The following is a 23,393-nucleotide window of genomic DNA, read 5'->3' as shown; positions in this document are numbered from 1 at the left end:
TGCACACTCTATAGAGCAGAAACTGGAGCTCAGAGAGGTCTGATAACATACCTGGGGTCACACAGCAAAGCGTAACAAGGCCTCCTGTTCTCGCACAGCACGACCCCAGCAAGGCTGAGGGTTCCTCGCTCTGCTGTCCTGCCTCTTGAGCCCGTGAGCACCCTCTCTGGGCCTCTCCAAGATGGAGTTTGGCATCCTTATTCTCCAGCCAGGGGAGGCAAGGCAGGCTCCTCCAGCCCTTCTGAAGATCTGGGGAAACGGCCCGCCAGCGGCACCAGGTCACCGGAGCTGGAACCCAGGTCTCTGGGCTCAGCGAGGCCCTGACCTCAGCCTGCCACCTTCCTGGAGGCCAGCCCTGATCCCGGCTGGCCCTGTCCTGGGTGGCTCAAGGGCCTGAGTCACCGCGGCTCTGGTTCTGTGCAGTGGGAGAGGGAGGAAGCCGGCAGCCAGCAGGGTCCCACAGCTCCACGCCCCACGCTGGGAAGCAGGAACCACCGATGGCTGTTCTCACAGTCAGCATCCATCGGGCACCAACTGTTTGCTGGCTGCTGCTCTCAGTTCTCTCCAGGCTTACCTCACTCCGTCCTCACGAGCCCGGCAGAGTGGGGACTGCGGTCTTCCCCATTCCACAGACAGGAAACCGAGCAAGGAGGTGAAGTGAGGTGCCCGCTTGGTATTTCTGTGCAGAGCTCAGAGACCCCAGTTCTCACTCGCTCACCCCTTGTGAGGGGTCCCTCGGTTCCCATCATTTCCACTGAGTCCCCTTCAGGCCCATGAGGGTGGGGCTCAGCCGTTTTGCACAGGTGGAAACTGAGGCCCCGACAGTTGAAATACCTCCAAGGCCACACACTGTCAGAGCAGCGGTGACTTGAACGCTGGTCTCTGTGCATGTGTGTGCATGTGTGTGCATGTGTGTGTGTGTTTCTTGGAATTAAACCCAGGGGTGCTCTGCCACTGAGCTACATCCCCAGTTCTTTTTATTTTTTATTTTTAATTTCGGGCTGAGTTGCTGAGGCTGGCCTTGAACTGGCAATCCTCCTGCCTCAGCCTCCCAAGCAGCTGGGATTACAGGTGTGCGCCACCACGCCCAGCAGCCCTGGCCTCGTGCCTGACACATACTTAGCTCCCTCTGTTGAGCTTTCACCATCTGGGGGACGGTTCCTGCCACCTCTATATTATGGGGCAATTACAGGCCCCCCCCCCCGGGGCTGTTCTGCAGGTAAGCAGGGCTCAGCGCCGTGTCTTGGGGTTGCTCAGTAAGACTGCAGGCAGGCTCCATTTGACCTAGAGAGAGACAAGGACTCACTACAGCAGCACAGGCGGGTTGCCGGTGCTACCTGCCACACAAGATCAGGAAATGGGGCCCACTCGACAGCCCCAGCACCTCAATCACCAAACTTGCTCCAGAAAAAGGGCTGGGGGAGGCCTCTGACTCTCTAGGGACCCTCATAGTGGGTAAGGAAGCACAGGAGGCTGGGGGCCGGGTTGCAGAATGGAGGGTGAGCCCCCAGTCGCTGGATTCTTGGGGTCTGAGACTGGGTCCCCGGAAGTTGGCCTTATTCCCACCCAGCACACCGTGGGTCCTCGAGGAAGGCCAATGGATGGAAGAATGAGGAGAGAGAGGGAAGTGGGGAGGAATGAGTGGGTGGGCCAGGCTGGGAGCGGGGAGGACAGGATGCAGGGCAACAGCACAGGAGGCTTAGCGGGGCTTTGCTCAGGCAGGGCTGTCTGGGTCTGTGCCCGCGGCCTGTCTGCCAGCCTGGAGCTCTGTCTGTCTGTGAGCCGCTGCCCCTGGGCACCCCTCGTTGGCGAGTCTGAGGCCGCCTGTGGCTCCTGCAGTGTACCTGTCCCTGTATCTGGCGGCGTCTGATTCCAAGTTGGTCTGTTGTCGTCTGTTGGAGTGTGTCTGTGGCCACGTGTGCCTCTGGGTGTCCCTGTGGTATTTGCTATGCGTGTGACAGAGAGAGGGCCCGAGCTGTGACCTGTCGGATCTGAGTGTGAGTTCGTGTGTGCCGTGTCTCTGTCACCCAGGGTCCCGCTGTGGTCCAGGTGGGAGGGTCCCGCTCCGGCGCTGGTCTCCCAGTGTCCGAGCTGCGCAGCGGCCGTCCGCCAGGGGGCGCCCTCGCCGCGGTCCCTCCGGGGCTCGGTCCCGGGGCGCCCGCTCGGGGCTGGGTGGCCGTGCCCGCCCCGCTCCCGCCCCGCCCCGCCCCGCCGCGGGCTATAAGTTAAGGCCGCCCTCGGCGCCGGCCAGTGGTCCGCACCGGCAGGGTCCCGCCGCAGTGACCTTGGAGGAGCCGCCGCCCCGTCTTGACCATGGCCGAGGGTGAGTGTCCTAGTCCGCGCCCCCGCTCAGGGACCGGGCTTGCCTCTCGGGTCTCCGGGGTCCCGCGGGGTCAGGGGGTCCGGACCCGCCGCGGCTCGGCCGCCAAGTCCCCGACTTGGAGCGCAACAGGTGGGCAGAGCTGGGCCGGGCGCCGGGCTCCCGGGTCTGGAGGGGCGGGCCCTCGGTTCCCCAGCCCGGGCACGACCCCGGCTCTGTCCCCCGGGGTCGCCGAGGCCATTCAGTGCTAAGGCTGTGGTCGACCTTAAGACGCTCTCCTGGCGCGCGGCTGTCACTTTCCCTGGGCCACTGAATTGGAGCGGGTGCCTGCGGTCCGCGGTGGGAAGCTGTCCAGGGGTGCTGGCCTGGCCCCAGAACACCGAGCTTCACTTGGTCTCTGCCAGCCAGGACCGGGGGTGCCTGCGTCCCTGGTTGTCCCTGGTTGCGGCCAGGACTGGCTGATCCTGGGAGAGAGTTCTGCATGCTGTGGGGAGGGGGCAGAGACCAGGCCTGTCCCCTGGGTTCCCTTCCCGCCCTCAAGCTCTAACTCTAGGCCATCTGCTGAGTCTCAGTTTCCCCTCCGGTAAAAGATGGAAAATAGTGCACCTGTGAGGGCTGAGAGGTGCGATGGAGGGACAGTTCATTTCCTACCTGACCCCTACACACACACACACAGTGCCACAGTCTTAGGTCCTGGGGCAGGGACTTCTACTATGGAAGATGTCCCTGAGCTAACACTGCTGAACCCAGAACCCCAGCTGGGGGCATGGGGAGAGGGAACTTGGAGAGGGACATGGGGCAGATGGGGCAGGGAGGGGCCAGAGGAACTATGGAACTACCTGAGCTGCTGTGTGATCTTGACCCCCCGGCTTCGCCAGCATGCTGTGATCTGCCACCTAAGTGGACATTTGTCCCCAGTGAAGCTTCTCAACCCTGTCCCCCAAAACGGGGCCCAGTGGGGCTAGGGGACCTGTAAAGGCTGGTTATGATGAGCCCCTAGCCCCATTGCCACAGGGCTCCTTCCAACAGGGCTCCCACTGCCCGGAATTTCATTCCATCAATCCCCAACTTCTTGAAACTTTGCTTCAGGCTATAGGTTGAGAAAGTGCTCCATCACCTCGGACAGGGGACTGGCTACCCTCAAGGTCTCCTGGGGGAAACAATGACTTCTTTCCTGCTGAAACTCCCTGGGGCTGAAGTTTTCAAAGTATTTCCTGGCTGGCAGCAAGCTTCTCCAGGAAGAGGCTGCCGGCCTCCCCTGGTGTGATGACAATGGGGTCCTGCTGGGAGGGGTGTGAGGACTCTCTTTCCCAGGAGAGAAAGGCCCAGAAATGGAAGAGGGGGCGGAGCAGCGGCTCTGAGCTGTAGCAAGGTGGCTCCGCAGGCCAAGGTGGCTCCCCAGGTGGGGCTCCAGGATCCTATAGCCCTGACTCAGACCCCAAAGCCGTCACCTGCTAAGCCACCCGGGCCACAGAGCTTGCACCTGTGGAGGTGGGCCAAGGATCTTTGTGAGGTTCAAGCGCAGGTTGTCCACATGGACCCTCTGGCTGTCACCGGAACTTGTTGGCTCTCATTTTGGGATATTTCCAGGGTAGGAGGCGGGCGTCCTGAGACCAGCATTCCACTGGGAGGACCCGCTTTCTGGGTGATTTTGGACAAATCCCTGCCTCATTTGGACCACATTCCCCCCACTGGCCTCACAACTCCGAGAGCCCTCTTTGCCCACTCCCCCACCTTGAGGGGTTCCCCATCTCCACCTTGAACTTGCCAGTGTTGATGAGGGGTGTGCTTCCTGCAGACCCCCACCTGCCTGTTACCTTGTGCCTGACCTGGTCTTCAGTTCCTCTGAAATTATCAATAGAACTTTCACTTATCGCTGTCCTGCCTGGGCTGGACCTTGGGGAAGGGTGCTCCAAACATCCTCTTCTAGACCTCATGGTGACCCTTCAAGGCTTGGGAGAAGGCCCCAGAGGGACCACCGCTTGTCCAAGGTCACAGGGCAGCTCAGAACCAAACCCATGTCCGGAGGACTCCAAGGCTTCTGTTATCTTTTTTTTTTTTTAACTTTTTACTGTAGAGAATACTGAACGTACATGGAGAAAATAACACACTCAGTCCCCATGTTCTCATGCAGCCCGGCCATCCCCTCTTCCTGCCTCTGACACCTCCCCTATAATTTGGAAGCAAATGCCAGGCGTCACATCATGTGATATCTGTAAATATTCCACTATGTATTTTTAAAGGATAAGGACTCTCCTTTGTAGGTACCAATTTCAAAATTCCTCGGCACCGCCCACCATTTTTCCATCAGTGTTTAAATTGTCTCATATGGGTACTGAACTTTTAAAAAACTGTGTATTTGTTCTTTTCATTAAAAAAAAAACAGAATGTATTTTGTACATCCATGGAGTATAACTTCCCATTTTTGTGTTTGTACATGATGTGGTCACGTGTTCAGATCTGAGCATGGGACATCTTGTCCAATTCCTTCTGCCTTTCCTGTTCCCGTCGCCTCCCTCCCCTTCATTCCTCTGTCTATTCCAGTAACCTTCTATCCTTCCCTCCCTATTGTGTGTTAGCTTCCCCCATCCCAGAGAACATTAGAACACCTCAAATGACAACGTTAGAACCCCAAGTCTCAGGGTGTTCTGCTGCTGCTATAGCCGTTGTGTATCCAAATACTACTATTCCCCCCAAATAAGCTAAAAATATTATTAAACCTAAAAAAGACACAGCAAAATCTAATTCCATACCCAATCCCCCTGCTAATAATTAACCAGAATCCACCATAAATTGGTGACGGTTTTGCAGAGAATCCAGGCCTTTGGGTTTGGGGGATTGGCTTAGTTCACTTAGCCTGACAATCTCCAGTTCCAACCATTTACCAGCAAATGCCATAATCTAAATTTTTAAAATAGTTTTTAAAATCAAGATCTGAATAAGAGCCACACATCACAGTGGGTTGAAAGGTCTCTCCAGTTTCTCTCCAAAGGATCTCCATTCAGCTTTCCTTTTTTGTTTTTTTTCTTTGTAATTTGTTTGTTAAAGAAACCAGATCCCTTGCTTACGGTCTCCCAGAGAACGGATTCTCCTGGCTGGGTCCCGGTTCTATGTTTAGCCTGATCCTCAGGCCTGGGTATTTCCTGTAAATCCAAAGTTGGACCAGCAGCCAATCCTGTGCAGGTCACCTGTGCACTAATCCTGTCCCCCTGAAGGACCCTCCAGAGCCGAGTACTTGTGCCCGGGGGAGTGTGCCCCCCACACACTGCTCTTGCCCCTGCTCACAACAGCCCCTGGAGGTAGATCTGCTGTGCCCCACTTGGGACATGAGGAAACTGAGGCCCCAGAAAAGCTGAGCTGCTGAGGGTCACCCCGCGGGAGGGTGGCAGAGCCTTCTCCTGACCTGCCACGGTGGGCGGCCTCGTCCTGAGCAGAAGTAGAGGGGTGGGCCCCTGTGGGGCTGCAGGAGGGCTGGGCTGGGTTCTGAGCACAGAGGTGTCCTGCGTCACACCTCATGGTCCCTGCCTCTCCTGTTATCTCCGATTCCGTAGATTTAGTTTTGGAGAGATGTGACTTGGAGCTGGAGGCCAACGGCCGCGACCACCACACTGCTGACCTGTGCCAGGACAGGCTGGTGTTGCGGCGGGGCCAGGGCTTCTGGCTGACACTGCACTTCGAGGGCCGTGGCTATGAGGCCAGCGTGGACACCCTTACCTTCAGCGCCGTGACAGGTGAGTTCCTGCAGCCCCTCGACCTCTGTCGCCTCTCCTCTGACAGACTTCCTACCTCTTTGCCCCATTGGAGATGCCCACCTGTCACTAACCCCATCTTACAGATGAGGAAACCGAGGCCCAGAAAGTGGACAGGGAGATGTCACTTCAGGCCATCCGGCCTCACAAACAAGTCTGTTTATGAATCCCTGGATTCCTGGGTGCCTAAAGACCTGTCATCCCAGCGCTAGGGTCATGAAGGTCTGTCTAGATCCTGCCTGTCTTTCCCACACCAAAACAACTTTCCAATCTCTTATCAACACTTGCTTCCTGGAATCCCTACCACCCTGCCGACTCCCACCCCCCAGGCCTCTGAGATCAGGCCCAAATCAGGTCTGAGTGGCGGAGAGAGTCCAGCTGGCTCAAACCCGCTAAGTGGACTGGTTGCCTACCTGCTGTGTGACATTGGGCAAGTCACTTAGCCTCTCTGAGCCCCAGTTTCATCATCTGAATGGCACTCCCACTGGAAGGTTGTTGAGTGGGGAGAGTCTGGCATGGGGGCGGGGATGTCCTGTAGATCTTGGTGGCTGTTGCTTGTCTCACTCCACAGTCTCCAGGGATCGATGAAGGGACATTGAGCCCCAGCCAGCCTCTCCCCAGGTGCCTCTACCCGATCTGCTTTTGTTGACTGTTCCTAGGAAAGTGGTCTCGAAAGCCAAATCAGTTGGTCTGGCTTCTGAGGGGGAACCACACCCTTGGGGTTAACAAAAGGCCACTTGTTGGGACTCTGGTCCTCAGGCGTGAGAGGCCGCTCTTTCTGAGGTCTTTGAGGGCAGAGAGAGCAGCAGGCAGGAGCTGGCCCGCCTGGCTAGGGCCCCATTCACCTGGAGGCCGTTTGATAAGGCTTATCTCGGAGACTGCAGGCTGCCCAGGATATCCCTGTCCCTCTCCTCTGCCCCTCCCCTCTTGGCACCCCACACACCAGCATCCTCAGGGCCCTTCTGACAGAGCTGAGAGGCCCGGCAGGTCTTTGATCTTCTAGCCTCAGTTTCCCCTTCTGTAAAGTGGAAGGTTGGGGTCCATGGCTGGTGAAGCCTGGGTGTGTCCCCTGAGAGGTTCTGCTCAGGTTGGTGCAAAACCGCATTTTTATCTGGGCAGCCCCAGCAGCATCTCAACCCTCACACCCTGGAATCAGAAAGGGTCCCCATTATGCTGATGAGGAATCTGGGATCTGAAAGACCGAGTCCCTCACCCAGGTAGGTCACTCAGGGAGTCAGGGACACAGCAGGCTTCCAACCCTCACCTGCGGTGAGTGAAGGTTCTTTGTCATTGACCCATAGCGGCATGTTGTCACCTGCCCACACAGGAGCCTGCTGGGCCTCGGCATGTTCCCCTGTGAAATGGGTGGGTGGGTGGTCACCAGCTGGGTGGCCTGTGATGGGCCACCTTCTTTCGCCTTATGTCTCCGGCAGCTTCTCGGTAGGTAATTGGGGCCCCAGGCTCCGTGCTGGGAGGGGCGCGACCTTCCCACCCTGCCGCTAATCTCTGCTTTCCAGTCTCGTTGACTTATCTCCAGCCCTCGCCAGCACATCCTGGTCACCTCCACGGCCCCTGGTGGGCAGCCATGGCTTCCCTGTCCAGGGTCCAAGGGACCAAGACCCTTCCAGGGGCTGGGGAAGCCTGAGGGACAATACCAGGAAGCTGGGCCCCCACCCCCAGGCCTGGCTTGGGTCAGCGCCCAGCCTGGGACCTGGCTGGGGACGCTGCTCCTCTGTTGGAACATTTTAGTTTGTGCTCAGCCTGTCCCACCCCTTCAGGGAAACTGAGACCCAGGGAGGGGAAAGACTGGCCAAGGACACTCGGCGAAGGCCGTCGCCCTTAGCAGTGGCTGTGAATTTTCCCCAGGCTGTGGCCCTCTGCCGCGGGGGAGGGGTGCAAAGTCCTGCTCCCTCGCAGGGCGGGCGGTGTGGGGGGGGCTCTCTGAGGAGCAGGAGCCTCTGCCCTGCAAGCTCACCATTGTCCCCACCTGCCACCTTGGCCTGGGAAGGGGGCCAGGAGCCCTTGGGTCCTGAGGGTCATTCAGGCCTGGGGCAGTCACCGCGGTGGCCCTGGCCCCACTAAGAGTATCTTGGAGAAGAACAGAGAAGCAGCAGGGCCAGGGGCCAGGCTCTCTCCATGCCCTGCTTCAGGGCCTCTGGGAAGCAAGGTGTGTGTGCGTGTGTGTGTGTGCGTGCACGTGTGTGTGTGTGTGTGAGTGTGTGTGTGTGCACACACAGGCTGCCCCAAGATAGAGAGACAGTGTGTTTCTCCTCTGCCCCAGCCAGAGGGTGGTATGTCAACAGAGACAGTGGCTGTGGCCTGTTTCCACAGTGACCAGATAATTGATCATGTAAACAGGGACTTTACTGAGAATGAAAGGGACACTATTCACTTTGTGCTGGGGCCCAGGCATACACTGAGGAGATCAGGACAGACCGTCTTCCCAGCTCAAACCTCTCGGTCTCGGCTTCCTCGTCCGGGGAAGTCATACGACGCCTTTTAACGAGACTGAGGAGGCTCCTGTTTTCTCCGTGGTCACTCTGAGCTGGCTCCTGGTCAGGGCTTTCTATGAACTCTCACTGAGCCCTCTGAACGGCTCACGGAGCTCTGGTGACGATGATGTACAACAGAACCAGTGTTTATTGAGCACTTACTGTGTGCTAGGCTTTACAACCTCGTCTGGAAGCCTCCCAGCAACCTTACAAGGAGCTACTCGATTGGCTCCATTGAGACGAGAAAATGTAGCCCAGAGAAGCTAAATCACCCGTCCCAGGTTACAAACAGGATTCAGGGCTGAAACCCGACCTTGCCAGGCCTACCGTGTTAGTCTGCTACAGTGCCTGGGGCCTGGGCCCTGGGGGGCCAGGCAGGTGACTAGACCCAAGGCCGCCCGTTTCCCCCAGTAGCTCTGGAAGTCAGGAAGCACTTAGAGGCTTCCAATCAGCTCCTGGCACTCAGAGGTGTCCCCGAGGCTGTGTCGCCTGTTACTTCATGGTCATATTTGGGCCTGGGTGTGGGTGGATGGGCAAGCAGGGAGGAGGGGGCCAGCACTGGAAGGAGCCCCTTGGTGAGCGGACCCCATACTGTCAGCGCTGCAGGCAGGGAGGTAAGAAATAAAAATAAACCCTCCTGGGCAGCCGCCCAGCCAGGCAGAGAACATTCTCTGTTTCTCCTCTTTGCCGCCCATGGACAGAAAGTGACCAGCCCCTTCCCGCCCGCCCCGTGACTCAGACCTGTCTGCATGGACTGGGCTGTCCCCTCACCTAAGCAGGCAGCCACATTTTGGGGCCTGGGTACAGGGGATTGAACTCAGGGTCACTCAATCAACCACTGAGCCCCATCCCCAGCCCTGTTCTGTATTTTATGTAGAGACAGGGTCTCACTGAGCTGCTTAGCGCCTCACTTTTGCTGAGGCTGGCTTTGAACTCACGATCCTCCTGCCTCAGCCTCCCGAGCCGCTGGGATTGCAGGTGCCACTGCACCCAGAAGCAGCCACTTTTGTGACCGACTCCCAGCTTTGCTGGGCCTTTGAGGCCCCATTAGGGAGCCTCCCCTTTTGGAAGGAGAAGCAGTGAGAGGGGACACCTGAGGGTCGGGGACTTGGGTTCAGATGCTAACTTGCCCTCGTCCTCTCTGGGCCTCAGTTTCCCCACCTGCACCAGGGGTCTCAGAGGAAGCAGGAAGTGTCAGCGTCAGCATAAAGGGCGGTAGGGAGATGGGGGGCGCTGGGGAGCAGCCCTGGGAGACAGAGGCCCTCAGTAGCCTGCAGCAGGACCAGGTGCCATCCTGCCCCGAGCGCATGCTCCTGTCTCTGAAGGGAAGGCGGGAGGTCACAGGTAAAGGGCTGGGCAGGAATGGAGGACTGTGTGTGGGGAGCATCCTGCTACGGATGGGCAAACGGGGCCTGGGCAGGAGATGAGTCTGCCCCAAGTCACCCTGAGACTCTGCCCCAGGCTGTGCTGTGCTTTCCCCCGGGAGGACTCTCTCTGGTCATGGCCCGACTCTGTGCTTGTGGCTTTTCATGTGTCGCCACGAAGCCACCCTGCAAGGTGGGAGTTCTGATTCCCGCCAAGTCTCAGGAGGATGAGCCTCTTGCCAAAGTCCTCTCGACTAAGCCTTGAACCTGGCCTGGGACCCCAGATGTGTGTCCGGCCCCTGCCAGCCCTGGCCACCCCTCTTCACCACTGCTGTGTTCTCCCTCCACAGGTCCCAACCCCAGCGAGGAGGCGGGGACCAAGGCCCGCTTCCAGCTGGCTGACACCCTGGAGGAGGGGACCTGGACGGCCTTTGTGGCGGACCAGCGGGATACCACCCTCTCCCTGCAGGTCAGCACCCCGGCCAATGCGCCCATCGGCCTGTACCGCCTCAGCCTGGAGGCCTCCAGCGGCTACCAGGGCTCCAGCTTCGTGCTGGGCCACTTCACCCTGCTCTTCAATGCCTGGTGCCCAGGTGAGCCACGCTCCATCCACAGGTGGTGGGCCACCCAGGGAGGCCACTGGGGATGGCATGGGCAGGGCAGGAGGAGCATCAGGTGGGTTGGGAGCCCCACTGTGCCCGCTCACAGCTGCAGCCTCAGGACATGATTTCTCTACAATCAGGGGACAGGCTCTTGGAGGCAAAATGACCGGCCTGAGGCCACCCAGCTACCCAAGGATTTCATCCCATGTCTGAGACCCGTGTGTCCCAGCACACTGTGACCCAGGCGTTTCGGTGTTTTCTGTGGCTATCACAGAACACCACGGACAGGGTGATTTATAAACCCCAGCAGTTAATTTGGCTGGTGGTTCTGGAGACTGGGGAGTCCAGGAAGGAGGGGCCGCATCTGGTGAGAGCTTCCTCGCTACATGGCGGAGAACGGCGGTGTCTTGGGTTGTAGAAGCCCCATGTCAGGAATGGGGTGCCTGCCTGGTGCCCAGTGCCGGGCACCGCCATGTCCTTGTTCTGCCCCACCAGGACCTGCTGTGGACTCCCCCAGGCTGGTCCGGGGAGGCTCGGTGGAGGGCCGAGAGGCCAGGGAGGTGACTGAGGCAGCCTCCCCTCTTCGCTGCCTCTTTCTCCTTTCCAACTGCTCCCCTTGAGGGTCCCCAGGGGACACGCCAGCTTCCTCCCTTTCTCAGATAGGAAGCTGAGGCTCAGAGAGGTCAAGTGGTTTCTAGAAGCTCCTTCAGGAAGTGAGTGGACAATGAGGGGCAGAGAGAGAGTTGAGGGCTGTGCGGGAGGTCGGGGGTCCAGGTCCTGGAGCAGAGCCCGCCTGCCCTCCCGGTGGCGCTTTCCCCACCTGGCGAGCCAGGGATCCCACCTGCTTCCTTCCTGCTCTGACCTAGCGAGCCAGGAGGAGGCTGGAGGGACACCAGGAGCCAAGGTCCCCGCCCAGCCTGGCAGCCGTCTTCTCCCTGGGATCACTGCTCTATTTTTTTCTTCTCTATTTTGGGGCATTTTGTGACATACGTGATCAGGTCCTTTCCATTTTCTCCTTTGCATATTCTGGCTCTGATTTCTATAGGTGACAGTAAGACACAGAGCATAAAAACACAAGCTTCAGGCACAACCGGGAGACGCCACCCCAGTTCCTAGAGGACACCGCTGTCCTCCGTCCAGGGGCCCGTCTCCTGGCTCACCCATGGGCAGGGCTGTTTTGTGGATCTGTGTCCCTCAAACATAAAAGGGGCCCCACAGTGTCCACCCACAGCTTGGTTTCCTCCTCCGTGTCATCTGAGGATCCGTCCACACTGGTCGGTACCCATCTCTTCATTTCTTCTAAAAGCCTTGTACCCTGCCCATGTCCAGCACTCCACTGATGGCCGTGAGGTCAGCTCCCGTGGCCCATGGGGTGTCGCCATGAGCCCCCTGCCTTGGGCACATGGAACCATTTCTTGAGACAGAAGCGGCCTCCCTGGGACCCACCGCAGCTTGGTTTAAATTTTAGTCAGTCTGCAGAGGGTGACAGCTGTTGGTGGCCCTGCTCCTGAAGCAGGGACAGGCCTGTGTCCCCACCCACACCCGCTGCAGGGCCTTAGGGTTCAAGGAAGGGCGAGCACGGCTCTGGGGAAGTCCCCTTCCTCCGGCTCTGTCTGGGCCTGCCCTGCTGGTTGGAGTGGCCACTTGCCAGGCAGCACAGTGACTAAAATGACCCACATCCAGGGCAGGAGGAGTCTTGGGGAGCAGGAAGCTGGGCTGGGCTGGGCTGGGCTGCTGGGGAGGACACTGCTCTGGTGGGAAAGGGCCAGATCTGCTTGTGAGATGGGACCCCGGGCTCAGGGTGAACGGGATCCAAGGCAGTCACAGGCAAGGCCCCACGTCCCTGGTGTCTTCACCTTGACTTGAGACCTGGGCGGGGACCTTGCAGTCCAGCTCCCGCTCAACCCGCTGATACTCTCTGAGTCCTGCTTTCTCTTTCATTCTTGGCGCCACTGACTCAGCTCCTCCAAGGCTGGCTTTCCTCGCAGTGTCCAGAGCCACAGAGCAGCCTGGGGGAGACGGCCGCCTTCACTCGCTCCCCGCCTCAACAGGAGAGGGGCTGCTGGCCTGACCGCCATGCTGGCCGGGGAACCCAGGGTGGCCTCCCCAACAGGCGCAGGGCCCCATCCCTGGGCCCACCGTACCTTTAGTGGTTGCCTTGGAAACCAGAAGGAAAAAATGGGCATCTAAGTGGAGCAATAGGTTCTCATATGTAATATTAAGGTGTCCATCCTTAGGCCAGTGCCGTCATCACAACTTTTTTAGTTGTCATTGGGCCTTTATTTATTTATTTATTTACGCGGTGCTGAGGATCAGGCCCAGCGCCTCACACGTGCTAGGCGAGTGCTCTGCCCCTGAGCCCCAGCCCCGGCCCTGACATTATTATTATTATTTTTTTAAATATGTGCAGGATGGAAGCCCAGGGCCCACCAAGTGCCCAGGGCCCACCGAAGTCATTGTGTGGCTCTGGGTGTCCCCTTCCCAGCCCCAGCTTCTCCATCTGGGACGTGGTCGTCTCAAGCCGGCAGACCTGGGGTCCTGCCATGGGCCTGAGCTTCCTCGGCCCCTTCCTCCCCTCGCTGGCCACAGGGATCCAGGGCCTGCATTTCCCGGTGGCCGCAGCCTGGCTCTGTCTGGTCTCTGCTTAGATTGCCACCCCCCAGGCTCCAAGCACAGAACCGTGGTCACTTCCCAAGGCGGAATTCAGATGCCCCCTCCTGCAGCGAGCCCTTCCCCCCCCCAGCTGGACAGGGTCCACTGCCCGGGGCCATGATGACCCCCGTGATGACCCTCCTTGGCCTCCCGCTGCACCACACTCACTGTGCCTGGGACCTGCTCCTTCCTCGTGCTGGCTCAGGGCTCCAGCAACTTTCAGACCTGCAGCCACACTTTCCTCTCAAGCTGACAGAGGGGGCAGAGAAGGCAAAGTGACCTGCCCCGGGCCACGTGGCAAGAGATGGTCGGGATCAGGACTTCCTGGCTCCTGGTCAGTGCTCCTTGGTGTCTGGTTTTAAGCGTCACTCTTTCCAGCTACGAAATATCCTTGAGCCTCAGTTTTGCCATCTTTGAAAAGGGACTTCTGAGGGTCCCTTCTTCCTAGGGCTCTTCAGGAGAGTATATGAATTAATCCACGTCGTAGATTTATCGCGGGCCCTGGCGCGTGCCCTTGGGTGAATGGCAGGCTTTATTGTTACTTACCGATATCACTTTATCTCATGGACACGGGGCTGTTGATTGATGGTTGGTTTTCTAGTTAAAAGTTAGAAGGACCTCTGAGATGCTGGCTTGGCCTGGCTGCCAGGCTTGCAGGGACCCTGGCCTCGCCAGACCCAGAGCTGAGGTCCCCCCTTCCTGCCCACAGCCGATGCTGTTTACCTGGACTCGGAGGAGGAGCGGCAGGAGTATGTGCTCACCCAGCAGGGCCTCATCTACCAGGGCTCGGCCAAGTTCATCAAGAGCGTGCCTTGGAACTTTGGGCAGGTAGGGCTTCACCCCGCCCCTCATGACCACTCAGACCTCTTGCCTCTGAGGCAGCCAGGGACGCAAAGGTGTGAGCGGGTTGCAGAGTGGCCCACCCCCGCCTCTCAAGGATGTAAGGGTCCTTGGCTAGAGGCTCAGAGAGGGCCAGAGCTGGCCTGAGGTCACACAGCCAAGGAATAGCCCTGGGGAAAGAATTAAGAGAGCCTCTAGGAGCCATGGAGCTGGTTGGAATTCCCAGAGAGGAGGGCACAGGGAGAGATGAGAGGCAGCCCTTGGAGGTGCTCTCCGTGGGCTGGGCCTGTGTGGAACAAGCCTTTGAACTGTTCTCAGGGTCAGTGGGTCTCCAACTTGAGTGGACATTAGAGCACCTGGGGGGATGCGTTAAGCACAGAGTGGGAGCCCATCCTCCGTTCTGGCTCAGCAGGCTGGGGGGGGACTGCCAATCCAGATGGCCATGCTGCTGTCCAGCGGCCACAGTGGGGTCTCTGGCTGACCACTGTATCAACCAGCTAGAGAGGTGGGTCAGCCAGGGCAGGTCCAGCAGGGCAGGCTGGGCTCAGCTACGAGGCTCTTCTCTGTGCCCAGCCTGGGCTGGCTCTTATTTCCCGTGTCACTGATGGCCCATGAAACCTCTGAGACTCTGCAGAGGAAGCTCATGAAGCCAGGAGCAGGGCGCCCCCAACCCCGCGACCTCCTGCTGTCTGAGGGGTCACCCTGATGCTTCTCCCAGTAGCCTCTGGGTCAGGGCCTGTGTCCAGTCCTGCCCTGGGGCCATGGGAAGTCCTCTGTGACCCCGGCTCAGTCCGACTGCCATTTCCTCATCTGAATATCGGGACTCACCTTCGCCAACACATCTGCCCGGCGAGCTCGCGGCCTGCGGGGGTGGGGAGGAGCAGTGGTGTCTCCACGGTCATAAACCATGTCAGAAATGAGTTGGCTCCCGTTTCCCAGGGCTTTTAATTCTCTCCTGAGAAACAGAACAAAGCCGTTCCTCCCTTTTAATTTCCTGATGTCCTGCTCTGTATCGAGCCGCGCTGGGCTGAGAAACGGTCTCTGCAGAGCTTCAGGAAGAGGTCATGGTCCAGGACGAAAAGACCCTGGGTGGGGGGCAACTGCCCGTGGGGATCAGGGGGGACTCTCTGAACAGGGGACTCCTGAGCTGGGCTCTCAAGAACAAGCCGGAGTTTGCCATGTGAGAAGTGGAGGCAGAGGAGGCTCAGAGAGGGGGTTTATGGGGGCTCACAGTTTGTGAGGTTCAGTCCGTAGATGGCGGAGTCCCGGCTCTGGGCCCGGGGTGAGGCCGCTCATCATGGGGAAGGGCCAGTGGAGGAAGCACTCAGCTCCTGGTGGGGTCAGGGAGATGGGCGAGGGGGATCCCCAGTGACCCTCCCCCAGCCACCCCCACCTGCCTACAGTGGTCACCCCATCATTCAAACTGGGGTGGGCTGATTAGGTTCCAGCGTCCACAGTCCAATCACTTGACCTCTGAACACTCCTGAATTAACACAGGTGCTTCTGGGGGACACCTCGTCCAAACCACCACAGAGTTGTTCTGCAGCATGGAGGGCGGCCTGTGACAAGGCCTGACCCAGCACAGGAACACAGTACAGGAGCTGGGGGCCAGCAGGAGAGACCCTGATGTGTCAGATGGGTGGTCCATGGAAGATGACAAGGAGGGGGTCCCACTTCTGATCTATATAACAGTTGACTTGCAAGGAGGAGAAAGTGTGAGCCACGCAAAGACTAGCAGGGAGAGCATTTCAGAAAAATGAAAAAGCAAGTGCAACGGCCCTGAGGCAGTGAGTGTGGGGCGGATTGAGGTGGGTGGGAGTGACAAGACATGAGGTCAGACAGCCGGAGAGTGCAGATCATGAAAGGCCTTTCGGATTGTGGGGAGAAGTCTCTCCGCACTGTGGGTACGGCTGAAATGTAATCTACTTCAGTTCCAATCAGCAGTGTGTGGAAGAGGTGGCTTCTGCGCTCCTCATTCTCCTCTCGTTTCCCCTGACACAGTTTGAAGACGGGATCCTGGACATCTGCCTGATGCTCTTGGATATCAACCCCAAGTTCCTGCAGGACGCCAACCAGGACTGCGCAGGCCGCAGCAGCCCAGTGTATGTGGGCCGCGTGGTGAGCCGCATGGTGAGTGGCAGGTCCCTAACCCCCGTGATGTCCCAGGCCAGGCTGTGTGCTGGGGGGCTCAGGACATGGGGACATCTCCCCAAGAAAGACAAGATTTAGACAAGTGAGGGCTATACCACCAGGTCCCCCAAAGCAACTCATTCATTGAGCAGATATTTATGAAGGGCCACCTATGTCCTGGGCTCTGGGGATACAGCAGCTGGGTATAAAACACGTCCAGTCCCCGGCTTCAGAGAGCTTACGTTCCGGTGGCCAAGGTGAGAGGAGCCAGACAGTCACCAAATGTCACAGGACTGAGTGCACAGGCATACGTGACTACGGCCCCCTTGAAGGGGCCTGGGGTATGGTCTGACCACAGGACCTAGCCTCGGAGGCGGCTCCCCCTGAGCTGCTGTCATAGCTAGGAGGAGGAGGGGCTATGCAAAGGCCCTGAGGAGAGAAGGACCTGAACAGAAAGGAGACCAGTGAGGCTGGAGCCCAGCGAGCAAACAGGAGCTGGGTGCTGCCAAGGTGGGCAGGGGTCAGGCCCCGTGGCCTGCTGGGCCGTGGGCAGGAGGCTGGATTTTATTCTGCAGGGAATGGGACTTGAGGGGGGATGACAAAATCTTGGTGGGGTCCAGAGTAGCTTGGGTAAAGCTCAGATGACCCGCATGTTGGAGCACACCTGGCTCCTGGAAGGAAGCCATTCTCCAGGCCGCCCTCAGGGCCGGGCCCCCACGGGCCTCCTCCTCCCCGCTCCTGTCTCCCAACTTGGGCTCCAGCCCCCGCCGCCTCCCTCAGGCCACAGGCTCTGTCCCCCACGATGCCCCCCTGGTTGCAGGTGAACTGCAACGATGACCAGGGCGTGCTTCTGGGACGCTGGGACAACAACTACGGGGACGGCGTCAGCCCCATGTTCTGGATCGGCAGCGTGGACATCCTGCGGCGCTGGAAGGACCACGGCTGTCAGAACGTCAAGTACGGCCAGTGCTGGGTCTTCGCCGCCGTGGCCTGCACAGGTGAGCGCTCACGAGGCCCGCCTCCGCCTCCGCCAGCCCGGGAGGGAGCACGGGGCGGCACTCAGGAGACCCATCCAGCCCCGCGGCGAGGCAGAGTGACCTGCGGCCTGTGGCCACTCTTCCCTGGTCCTCTCCCCAAAAATACCTCTAGGTGGTTTGGGGGGAGCAGCGTGGGCTCAGGGCTGAGAACCTGAGTTCTGGAGCCGGGCACACCCGAGCTCAAGGCCTGGGGCAAAGACATCTCGCTGACCTCAGTTTCCTCGTATGTAGAATGGGGACAACGCCGCCCGCCTTGGGGTGGGTGTGACGTACAGCTGCTCAGCACAGAACCGAGCCCAGGGTGGCTGCCAGTGTACATTAGCTATCCATACCTCCATGGGGACAGTCAGGTCTCGGTTGAGAAAGAGAAAGCAGGTTCTGAGATCTCAAGGGGAAGGTCAAGCAACTTGAAACCAGAAAAGTAAAATGGGTTTTTAGAAACTTTGAAGATTTAGGCCCAGGAAATGTTGATGGTGTCCCAAGGTTGGTAACGGTGCTTCAGAGAAGAGGCTCGATAGCATCACATACAGCTAAGAACTCAGCCTCTGGAGTCAAGGGCTGTGTCCGCAGCCTGCTTCACGGAGCTGTGTGTCCTTGGGGAAATCACTAACTCCTCTGAGCCTCAGTTCCATGGTACATAACATGGGCATAATACTAGTACCTTCGTCCTGGGATACCTGGGGGGTTAAAGAGTCAGCCTGTGTGAAGTCAGCCTGTGCGAGGCGCTTGAAGGGTCTCAGGCACATAACGACAGAATTGAACAGGCTGATCTGCAGCCCCCAGATGTTCTGTCTCCAAGACCAGAGCTCCAGCCAGATGAGGGTCACCAGAACGTCCTCCACACCCCAGGCTGGGTGGGGTGGCCTGGCCCGGGCTCTCCCCAGGCCATCAATCCCGTCCTCCCTGCCCCCTAGCCTCCCCCGACCTCCCTGCCTCCTCCCTCATGACCTCTGACTTCCCTTTTCTTGTGGAAACTCCCTGGCCCAGACCCTGCCTTCTGGGGGACTAGAGCCCATCTTCGCAGAGCAGCCCGTGGATTCTCCCAGAGAAACCCCGCAGCGGTGGCCTGTGTCCCCAGGCTCTCCTGCACATGCCATAGTCACCTAAAGTGCTGGCGGCAGGTCACCCCCCCAACTGTCCTCTCTGCAAGGCCAAGGAAGGCTCTGTCCAGCCCACCCACGGGCTTTGGAGCTGGCCTGCGGCGCTGGGTGGACTCGAGAACGGGTGTCTCTGAGCCTCGGTTTCTCCCCTGGAGAAGGGAGCCAGGGCGAGGGGCCTAAGGCCTTGGGAGCTCTTGGGCCTGGGCAGATGTCACTTAGCACAGTTCAGGTGAGACCTGGGCCTGGGTTTCCAGGGACTCTGGGGTCCTGCATCCTCAGGTGGCCCCCGGGCCTCATCTCCATGCCCACGAGCCAGATGACACTGACCAGACCTGCATTTGCCTTGAGAGGCATGTGACACGTCGCTGTTCCCAAGTGCCTCCTTGGTCCTGCCCCGGGCACTGGGCAGACCAGGCTGCCCACACTGTGGCCTTTCTCTGAATCACCACGACATCCAGACAAGCTGCTATTCTTAGCTCTTCTTACCCAGGAGGAAACAGCGGCTCAGAGAGGGGAAGTGACTTTCCCAAGGTCACACAGCTGATGTTGGCATAGTCAGGCTCTGGCCAGGTGTGCCTAGTTCTGGGGCAGTGCCTTCCAATGTGGCCCGGCGGCCTCTTGGGACATGATCCCAGCATCAGGAGTGGTGCCAGCTCTTGGCAGCAGAGACAGGCCTCCCAGCCTCTGTACTCAGATCCACTGCATGTGGGGCAAGGTTCAGGGTTGGGACACCAGCCGTGACCGAGGGCAGCGGCAGGCCTGGCCCCTGTCCAGAGCGCAGGGGCGCGGGAACCAGGCGAGAGGTCCAGCGTCACAGCTGCGCTTTCCTCTCGGCGCGCCCACGGGTCTCAGGGCCGGAATCCAGGGCCATCCGGGAAGCCCTCGGCCTGGCGGATGGGCACAGGGACGAAGGTCACATCCCCCTCCCCCCGCCCCCCTGCTCAACTTCAATCAAAACTCGAGGTCCCACACAGGTCCCCAGGAGAGGCCAGCTGGGTTTCTGTTTCGCTTCCCCGTTGAGGACGGTACTTTCTCTGTCCTTCCCTGCGTCACTTTTACTCAAGAAGCTCCGGAAACGGGGGCGCAAAGGCACCCCCCGAGCCTTCACCCCAGGAGCGCCCAGCGCCCCCTTTGGGCAGGACCTGCCCGGGGCCTTCCTCCCTCCCCTGCGCTGGGCCTGTGGATGCCAGTCACCGCCCTGCTCCTCCTTTCCACCTGCCATCGCCACATTGCCCTCGCCCCAGAAAGCAGGGCTCTGGCCTGGACGCGGGGCCTCCCCGAGGACCTTGGCCTGCACCGTGTCGCTGTTTAGAGGGTCGCTCACAATTACGGTCTGGGGAAATGAGGGTGGACCCCATCGTGCTGTGAATGCAGATCTGGAAGGGGCCCCCAGGCTTGGCAGGGTGGCCTTCCAGGGGGCATAGCGTGTGCCAGTGCCCCAAGGCAGCGGGAGCAGGAGGGGCTGGAGGTCAGAGTGGCTGGACCAAAGCCACGGGGGAGCCGGGTCTTGCAGAGCCAAGGGTCAGAGGCAGAGTCTGGCCTTGACCTCCAGGGCCCTGGGGGCCATTGAAGACCTGTCAGAGGAGGGTCAATGTCGTATTTGCAGTTGGAGTGCTGAGAGGTCACAGGGGACGTGGGCGGCCAGTGAGCCAGCGTCATCATCCAGGCAGAGGGCTGGAGTGTCCCCTCCCCACCTGGACCATGGTGCCCGCGCCCTGGGGTGGAGATGGGCCAGTGTCCTGGGCCCCGGCTGGCCTGCTGAGTGGCCCCTGTGTCCCCAGTGCTGCGCTGCCTTGGCGTCCCCACCCGTGTGGTGACCAACTACAACTCGGCCCACGACCAGAACAGCAACCTGCTCATCGAGTACTTCCGCAACGAGCTCGGGGAGCTGGAGAGCGACAGGAGCGAGATGATCTGGTGAGGTGCCCGGGAGGGGTGGCCTGGGAGGGGCACTGTGGACGGGCCTGGGGACATCTGAATTGGGCCTGAGAGAGGAGCAGTTCTGGGCAGGGGAGGCTGGGGCCTGTGCAGAGGCCTGTGTGGGGGTGACCACGGCACTGGGAGGGGTGTCGGGAGGAGGATGTGGGAGTTGGGGAGGATGAGGGAGGGGCCTGGGCTTGTCTCCAAGGGCAGTGGGTTGTCCCCGCGCCTCAGGGTGTGAGGCAGCTGCCGAGACCACTGGGGACCAGGCGGGTGGTGAAGAGGCTTGAACCTGGGCGGGCGGAGCCTTTGGGCAGGAAAAGCAGGGAAGGAGGCAGGAAGGGCAGGGAGGGGCGCTGGGGGCCCAGGGAGGGGCGCTGGGGGCCCAGGGCGAGGCCCCAGCTGAGACCCCCAGGAGGAGCCCAGGGACTGCTGGGACTTGCTGGGTTCAGCTTGGGACAAGGCCTGGGGCCATCCATGGGGGCCGTGCTGAGAGGTTCCCTGGGTCCCTCCCCCCAGGAACTTCCACTGCTGGGTGGAGTCGTGGATGACCAGGCCGGACCTGGAGGCGGGCTACGAGGGGTGGCAGGCCCTGGACCCCACGCCCCAGGAGAAGAGCGAAGGTGGGTGGGCGTGGCCGTCACTTGGTGGGAAGCCGGGCTCGAGTGGGGGACGGGGGAACTGGGGTTCCAACCCGAAGACCACCAAAGACCACCGGCTGGGCCTCCTTACCTTTTCACAGGAGGCTTTTTTATAATCTGAAAAGCAATGCAGAGCGCAAGAAGGTAAAGGACAAAGGCCAAATGGCACCTTCACACTGCCCACAAACAAGCACCATCGTCCTCCCACGTGGCTTCAACAAATTCAAATCAGATCCTTGTCTGTGCATGTGTGTGTGTGTGTGTGTGTGTGTGCACTCATGTGCACATGCATGATTTGGAGAGTGCACCAACACAAGATTTGGCAAAGCTTTATGGGCCCTTTGATATTGTATAATGTGTCTGGTTACAAAGAAAACCTAAGTTATTTCAAGGACTAACGAAACAAAGTTGCGGTCGGATGCCAGACGCTTTTGTTATACAACAAGACCAGTGGGGGGGCAGTCTGTCCTGTAATACAGCCATCGGGATGAGCACGCATGCCCTCTCCTGTGACATGGGACAACTCAAGGCGATTTGGAAACACCTGCGGTTCTTGGGGGCGACAAGTCACAAGTGCTCTGGAGAGGCTACCGGAGTTGTGTTGCCTGCTTGCAGTGGGAGGGTGTGGCGCCAAAGGGGACTGGGTTGAAGATGACCTTTTCTCCATATCCAAGTTCACGGACCCCTGCACTGTGTGGCCAGGACCTTCACGGACCCGGCTTAGGGACTCCAGCCACGTCCATTGCTCAACGTACCAGCCGCATTTCTCCACCTGTGATCTGGATTTTCATTTATCGTTACTTGGTTTCATCACGTGTCAAAACATGTCGGCCCAGCTCCTAGTCCCCAACATTTAAGTTGTGGCCAGGGTGCAGGGGTCATAAACCACTCTGACACAAATATGGGCACTATCCACGTAGCAGCCGCTGCCGGGCAGGCTGGGGGACACTGAGCTCAGCTCTGAGCCTCAGAGGCAGATGGGACAGCTGCCCTCCCTCTGACATCTTCCCCTGGCTCTGCTCCAGGGTAGCCTTGGGATCTGTTTCTATTTTATTTATCAAATACCTGCACGGCAGTTAGTGTGTGCCCAGGGCCTTCCGTCTGTCACAGGGTAAGTGACCCAGCCACGCAGCTAATAAGAGCTGAACTAGGATGGGACCCTGAATGTTGGGCTCCAGTGTCCTTTTTCTGAACCCTCCTCTCTCTCTCCCTCCTACCCCCAAACAGGGACATACTGCTGTGGCCCGGTCCCCGTTCGTGCCATCAAGGAGGGTGACCTGAACACCAAGTACGACGCCCCTTTTGTCTTCGCTGAGGTCAATGCCGACGTGGTGAACTGGATCCGGCAGGAGGATGGCTCCTTGCACAAGTCCGTCAACAATTCCTTGGTGGTGGGGCTGAAGATCAGCACCAAGGGCGTGGGCCGCGACGATCGGGAGGACATCACCCACACTTACAAGTACCCCGAGGGTAGGCGCAGCACTGGGGGGGGCCTCTATCACAGCCTTGCAGATAAGCGCCTGGTTTACCAGCCCGGCTGCCTTGTGTACGACGTGTGTGCACTTCAGTGGGCACCTACGTCAGCGAGCCGCAGGCTACGTTCCATCTCTTAGAGACGAGGATGGTAGGAAGGATTATTCATTTAGGAAAATAATTCAGTGATTCTATATTCCACAAAAGGATTTCCTCTGTTTTTTAAGCCTTATTTTTTGATGGGTTCAACTCTCATTTTTATTTTTTTATTTTGGCGGCCTTGCATGTGCCAAGTGAGCGCTCTACATTCAAGCTTCTCTCCTGACCCCTGGTTTGACCTCTGATGGACCTGAAGGGGTGGCTGCTGTAGAGACCTGGAAATGGAGGATGTTGTTTACCATGTTGCTTAGCAACAACACCATCACATCAGGGGCAGGACCTACAACTGTAGAGGGACAATTCCATGCCTTTTTGCTTTAGTGTCATTGTATTAGAGGGGCTTGAAAGTCCAGGGAAGCCACAAAGGAGCACATCCTGGCACTTGGCAGTTTTTTTTTGTTGTTGTTGTTGTTTTTTTCAGTGTTTGACGGACAGCTGGGAAGGTGAGCATGAAGGGGGGTGGGGCGGGTTAAGGAGAGATGGGCCCAAGGAGCCCAAAGGTAAGATGGGTCCGATCCAGCACAGGGCGAGGGATCCTCCTGCTGCTCGTGTTAAGTCCGTAGGGAGCAGAGGACTTGTTAAAATGGCTCTGGGTGTCCCCACCAGCCACCTCAATGCAATAGAGACTTTGTCAGTATTGACTGTGTGTGTGCCATCTCTGCGGGGCTCACAGAGGTGACTTAGAAATTAAAGTCCCCGCCGACTTTCCAGGGCTGTCTGAGGTTGGCTATCAGGTGGCCACGCTTTAGCTGGAAACAGAAGAGGACGTTTCCCTTCGCCTTAAACTCCAGAGCCCATGGCTTGATGGAGAGAGACATACGCAGCCCACAGTCGGGGGAGGGACATAAGCCACCCAGGAGAGGTGGGCGGAGCATAAAGAAAGGAGCAGTTGATTCCCTGGTGAGCTGGACAGG

At 59.0% G+C, this 23,393-nt stretch overlaps 1 protein-coding gene and 1 long non-coding RNA gene across 2 annotated transcripts in view; one reads left to right on the top strand and one right to left on the bottom strand.

Annotated features, from left to right (window-relative positions):
* Positions 1-1,072: 1,072 nt before the first annotated feature.
* Positions 1,073-6,666, bottom strand: LOC139704774 (uncharacterized). The gene is made up of 3 exons (XR_011706763.1): positions 6,483-6,666; positions 1,845-1,982; positions 1,073-1,284 (listed from the first exon to the last, which is right to left on the bottom strand). It is a non-coding gene; the product is annotated as an uncharacterized lncRNA (long non-coding RNA).
* Tgm2 (transglutaminase 2) overlaps positions 2,176-23,393 on the top strand; it is a 28,347-nt gene continuing 7,129 nt past the window's right edge. Inside the window, exons 1-9 of the mRNA XM_027945271.3 lie at positions 2,176-2,323; positions 5,872-6,051; positions 10,276-10,518; positions 13,889-14,007; positions 16,021-16,149; positions 16,970-17,147; positions 20,068-20,203; positions 20,726-20,829; positions 22,075-22,317. Of these exons, the coding sequence (XP_027801072.2) occupies positions 2,314-2,323; positions 5,872-6,051; positions 10,276-10,518; positions 13,889-14,007; positions 16,021-16,149; positions 16,970-17,147; positions 20,068-20,203; positions 20,726-20,829; positions 22,075-22,317 (1,342 nt within the window). The 5' untranslated portion in view covers positions 2,176-2,313. The remainder of the gene's footprint in view (positions 2,324-5,871; positions 6,052-10,275; positions 10,519-13,888; positions 14,008-16,020; positions 16,150-16,969; positions 17,148-20,067; positions 20,204-20,725; positions 20,830-22,074; positions 22,318-23,393) is intronic.

Source organism: Marmota flaviventris, chromosome 2 (assembly GCF_047511675.1).
Source record: "Marmota flaviventris isolate mMarFla1 chromosome 2, mMarFla1.hap1, whole genome shotgun sequence".
In the NCBI taxonomy this organism is placed as follows: domain Eukaryota; kingdom Metazoa; phylum Chordata; class Mammalia; order Rodentia; family Sciuridae; genus Marmota; species Marmota flaviventris.
Note: the sequence above shows the minus strand (reverse complement) of the source record. Positions and strands in the feature narration are given on the sequence as shown.